This window comes from Sinocyclocheilus anshuiensis, unplaced genomic scaffold (assembly GCF_001515605.1).
Source record: "Sinocyclocheilus anshuiensis isolate Anshui unplaced genomic scaffold, SAMN03320099.WGS_v1.1 scaffold2459, whole genome shotgun sequence".
NCBI classification, from domain to species: domain Eukaryota; kingdom Metazoa; phylum Chordata; class Actinopteri; order Cypriniformes; family Cyprinidae; genus Sinocyclocheilus; species Sinocyclocheilus anshuiensis.
In genome coordinates, this window is record NW_015538121.1 from 19,391 (window position 1) to 24,499 (window position 5,109).

General features: G+C 37.3%; 1 protein-coding gene across 1 annotated transcript in view; it reads right to left on the reverse strand.

Moving 5' to 3' along the window:
* Positions 1–436: 436 nt before the first annotated feature.
* LOC107683678 (serine/threonine-protein kinase WNK4-like) overlaps positions 437–5,109 on the reverse strand; it is a 62,192-nt gene continuing 57,519 nt past the window's right edge. Inside the window, exons 17-20 of the mRNA XM_016479751.1 lie at positions 3,598–4,165; positions 2,851–3,065; positions 2,095–2,189; positions 437–1,947 (exon numbers count right to left, since the gene is read on the reverse strand). Coding sequence (XP_016335237.1) covers positions 1,945–1,947; positions 2,095–2,189; positions 2,851–3,065; positions 3,598–4,165 — 881 coding nt within the window. The 3' untranslated portion in view covers positions 437–1,944. The remainder of the gene's footprint in view (positions 1,948–2,094; positions 2,190–2,850; positions 3,066–3,597; positions 4,166–5,109) is intronic.

A 5,109-nucleotide genomic window follows, 5' to 3' on the forward strand; every position in this document is an offset into this window, starting at 1 on the left:
TGCTATGCAGTAGAACACACCTGTTGTCAAATCAAACGCAGACACTTTTAAGGCAACAATTGTTCAAACTTCACAGTTTCTCAGTTGTCAATATGTTTATGTTTGTCTTCACATATTCATATATACGTAACATCGCTGCAAAGGTCGAGGCATATAAACTGAGACTCCACACGTCACAATTCACTACTGTCCTTATATACACATCATCTGTGGCATCTACTGGCAAATGCCTTGAAGAAAAGTGCAGTGTGTTAGTTGTTTGCTTGTTTTTCTTCTTTTAATTAAGAAAACACGAGTTAACATCTTCATTTCACACTCTATTAACTAAGATACGAATAACAAAAGGAAAAGCATTAAGACAAAAGAGTTTCAAATATAGGAAACATTAAGCAGCCATAAGCTGAAAAACCATTAAATAAAGCAAAATCACACCGTATGCTGTTTTAACATTGGGAGGAACTAAATTCTTAATCAGTACCTACTAAAATTACAACTAAATGTATAATTACAATTTAGGAAAAAAAATGGCAGTATGGACATTTACTGAACTGAAGGCAGATTTATTTGAACAATTGTCTACTATTTGTTCTCTAAAATGTGGTTTTAGATACTTTGGTTAGATTGTTACCTCCAGAAATTAATTTATTCAGTCACATTAGCGTAACATCTAAATGATAATTGATTGACAAGTGCATTTAAATATGCTTATTAATCGCATTTAAATATTAAAAGATCTAAATATCAATAAAGCCTTGCATTCTGCATTGTTTTTGGATACTCACAACATCTACATTAATTTTAGACAAATTTTGAGGCATCAGATTTGTATCGTGAAAAAGAAATAAAATCAAATGTCAATACTGCGAATTATGGGAGTTAAAAAAAAATATTGTGTGCAATTATTGAGAGTGCAAAACATTGCAACAACAAAGTCATATATGTGCTGTAATGTGCTTTACAATTTGTCAATTATGTACATGATACTGTTTTATTTAAAAGCAAACCTACAATGAGGCCTAAGTCTTTACAAGGACTTAGTCAGTACAAGTCTTTTCAGTACCGATTCATTCAGGCATTTATGACTGCCTGAGAGTTGGAATAAAAATTTACTGAGCAGCTGATCTAGAATTGACAACATTATAGAGAGCAACCACATGGACTAAGTGAAAGAACTTTAGCAATTTATACATTCAACCACTAGGGGTGCTATAGCTGCAAATGAGTGGGCATTTCTCCATAAATCTGTGCTGAGAATGAGATCAACTACATCACATCTCTAAACAAGTTTCATATATAAAGTCTGTCCTTCCAAGTGCCCTGTCTCTTCAGAAAGCTCACTAGGTAAGTCATCCTTAGAATACTGAGCAGAGGTATACTGGTTAAAAATATTCACATCACAGTCTGTGAAGAACACTCACTCCTTTCCTGACATCACACACATGTGCTCACACACATCAGCAGTTGCATGAGGAAGCAATGGTGTCACTTCAGCCCATAAGGAGAGCAGGACAAAGGCCAAAGGGCTCCTTAGAAAAAGAAATCACTGTCGGAAAGATAAAAAGGAAGGTCAGTGCATGTAACATTCCTCTCTTGTGTATTCCATTAGCAGGGGGTAAAGAACAAACCAAAACAAGTTAAGAATGTACAGAAAAGTAGAATGAGATCAACTACATCGCATCTCTAAACAAGTTTCATATATAAAGTCTGTCCTTCCAAGTGCCCTGTCTCTTCAGAAAGCTCACTAGGTAAGTCATCCTTAGAATACTGAGCAGAGGTATACTGGTTAAAAATATTCACATCACAGTCTGTGAAGAACACACACTCCTTTCCTGACATCACAAACATGTGCTCACACACATCAGCAGTTGCATGAGGAAGCAATGGTGTCACTTCAGCCCATAAGGAGAGCAGGACAAAGGCCAAAGGGCTCCTTAGAAAAAGAAATCACTGTCGGAAAGATAAAAAGGAAGGTCAGTGCATGTAACATTCCTCTCTTGTGTATTCCATTAGCAGGGGGTAAAGAACAAACCAAAACAAGTTAAGAATGTACAGAAAAGTAGTAATCAATAAAAGCAAACAGAAGGTATCACTCACAATTCTTGGAAAATCAGAGGCAAAAGTCACTCCTTTACTGGCCTTTTCCTGTGACCCACTGCTGCTGCCGCTCACTGAGTTCTTACACATGATACCTGAAAGTGTGTTTGTGGAAATAACATTAACACATATATATGAGTTACTGCAAAGTATAGATTTACAAAGTTATAGATTTCTTTAAGCAGAAATCTATAACCGATGAATGGCCGTTATTATAAATCTACATTACTTTGCTATAAAAAGGTACCTTACAAAGTAACATTAATAAAAGTTGCACACAGATCATTAAATGCACACAGCAACTCTTAAACACTGAGTGTTCTTAAAGGGCCATACATAATATATATTGCTATCCCTTTAAGTGAAATAAATCTTAAAATAGGTGGAAATAATAAGAAATAAAATATCGGCCAATAAAAAGTCTAATATTTGCTGATGCTAATACCATTACAAAAAAATGTAAAAATATAATTTATAATCACATAACTAATATGGCACCGATATTATTTATTTAAATTAAACTTTAAATGTAGATGACATTCTCAAGACCTCTTATGTTTCAACCTCGTCAATAACTAGACTTAATTTCGACATGTATCACCCAGTTTTCATGATCCAATCAATTCCAAATAGATACAATTAAGTTCCTACCTAGACATATTTTTTCTTGTTTTATCCTGTTTCAGTACAAAATAGGTTGTGAACGCATTTCCAAGTTGAAATATTTTTTAAGCGGTAAAATCTTTGTAACCTCACCTATGGTACCTGTAGGGGGCAGTAAGTCCAGTCTCTGCAGGCTATTTCGGCGAGAGCTTGGGTACCCTCCACTTTTAGACAGACGACGCTGGCGGCTGGACAACATGGCCGCTGGAGACACGATTCCCGGAGGGGGCACTTTACCCATCTGTTTGTAGAGTTCCTCGATCTCTTGCTTTTGAGAGGCCTGGAGAGCCTGAACCTCTGCCACATGTCTGAGAAAGAGGGAGAAGGACAGGAAGTCAACAACAAGGCAGTGGTTTTAAAGTTCAGGTGGCACTTAATCACTAAATAATGAGAACACATTTAGATAATACACAATTGATTAATCAGTCCAGCAATATAATTAAATTTTTTGTACTAATTTAGGTTTAGGTTAATGACAACCTAGTACCGTAGACCTCATTCAGCAATATATCATAGTATATAGCTAGTCTGTGAAAGTGCTATTCTGATTTTTTTTTTATTTTTGCACGGTAATCAGATCTTTGCACACTGAAGACAGCGTAATTGAAAACTTTTCACAGCACTGAACATGTTCGGACATGTTAGGTCAAAAAACGTTTTGGATTAAATCTATAATGGACACTGATGGTTTGGGTCTAAACTATAAGAGTTACAGTAGCTGCTTAACAGGTTTGACTTTATGCTGGCACACTGCTAGAATTTGATAAAGCACTTCATAAAATGTACAGGGATTTGCAGGAATGTACCACAAGCAACCCACAAAACATACTACAGGCTCACCTCTCTCTGAGTTCCTGTAGCTCCTCATACATTCCCTCGTCTTCACTCTCTGTCTCGTCGCTGCTAGCGTACGAGGTACTGCGTGTGTAACTCATCCACGGCTGATTTAGATTGAACTGAGGACTCCCGGCTGAACTTTCCAGCAAACTTACACTTATTCTCCTCCGCCTCCTTTCTGTCTCCTCCTCCACCTCCTCCTCCCCTTCTTCACCTCCACGTCCCTCGTCTGGTTCTACAACTTCTCTGTCCAGTGGTTTAGTTCCTCCAGTCCACAAGGGGGCGCTGTCTGAGCGGCACAAAGCCACACTAGGTGGTTTGATAAGTGGTGGGGACTCATTCAGAGAGCTGTGACTGCTTTCTGATTCCACCTGTACGTCTGTGCTGCTGTCTGATTGGCTGTTGGGTGCAGGGGGCGTGGCTTGAGGATCTGTTATAGGGCATGTTTGGGTCAGTATGGATGTGGGCGTAGCTGTAGGGGTGGGAGTTGGCGTCAGGCTGGGAGTTGGAATGGGGATTTCCTTGCTTGGACTGACTTTGAACCGTCCCACTGTGACAATAGACTTTTTCTCTGTGGACAAGGAGACAAGGGATTTTTTTTTCCTATCACAATGTGGACAGTGAACATAACAGCAAAACAATAAAAAAAACAACAGGTTTTTACATTCTCTAAACAAAATGTGAGTGGTAAAACTAACTGAAAGACTAACTGTACAATGTGCTTAGTATGCAATGAGCTCTTATAGTCAATAGATGGCAGCTGTGTATTTTCATTTTAGCCCTTGGCTAGACAAATTGACATTATGGGCACTGAGTTTGAGTTGGCCACTACATAGAAATAAACCTGAGCAGAATATTGCAACAAAATCAACATTATGACTTTTACAATTATCATTCTATCACAACCAGATGATAATCTGCTGGTGGAACAGGGCATGTTTATTTTCAGCAAGACAGCAAAAATACTGTTTACCTTTAGATTACACTATCATTCGAAGTTGCGGGTCTTTTTTAAAATGTTCTTTTAAAAGTCTCTTATGCTTATCAAGGCTGCAATTATTTGATCAAAAATACAATAAAAACAGTACTATTTTGAAATATTGTTACATCTTAAACTGTTTTCTATTTGAATATATTTTAAAATGTAATTCATTCCTGTGATGGCAAAGCTGAATTTTCAGCAGCCATTACTCCAGTCTTCATTGTGTCACATGATTCTTCAGAAATCTTTCTAATGCATTGATTTGGTGCTCAGGTAACATTTTTGTTTTAACAATGTTGAAAAGCTGTGATACATTTTTTGCAGGATTCTTTGGTAAACAGAAAGCTCAAAAGAATAGCATTTGTGTTTGTGTCTGCACATGAAATAATGGACGTGCATGTGCGTGTAAATATTTTTATTCTTGCCTGGTTGTATGGCCTTCATGTACTTCTGTGTCTTTGTGTACAAGGAATATAGGGTGTGTACTATTTATGGGTGTGTGTGTGTGTGTGTACGTGTGTGACAGATGGAAA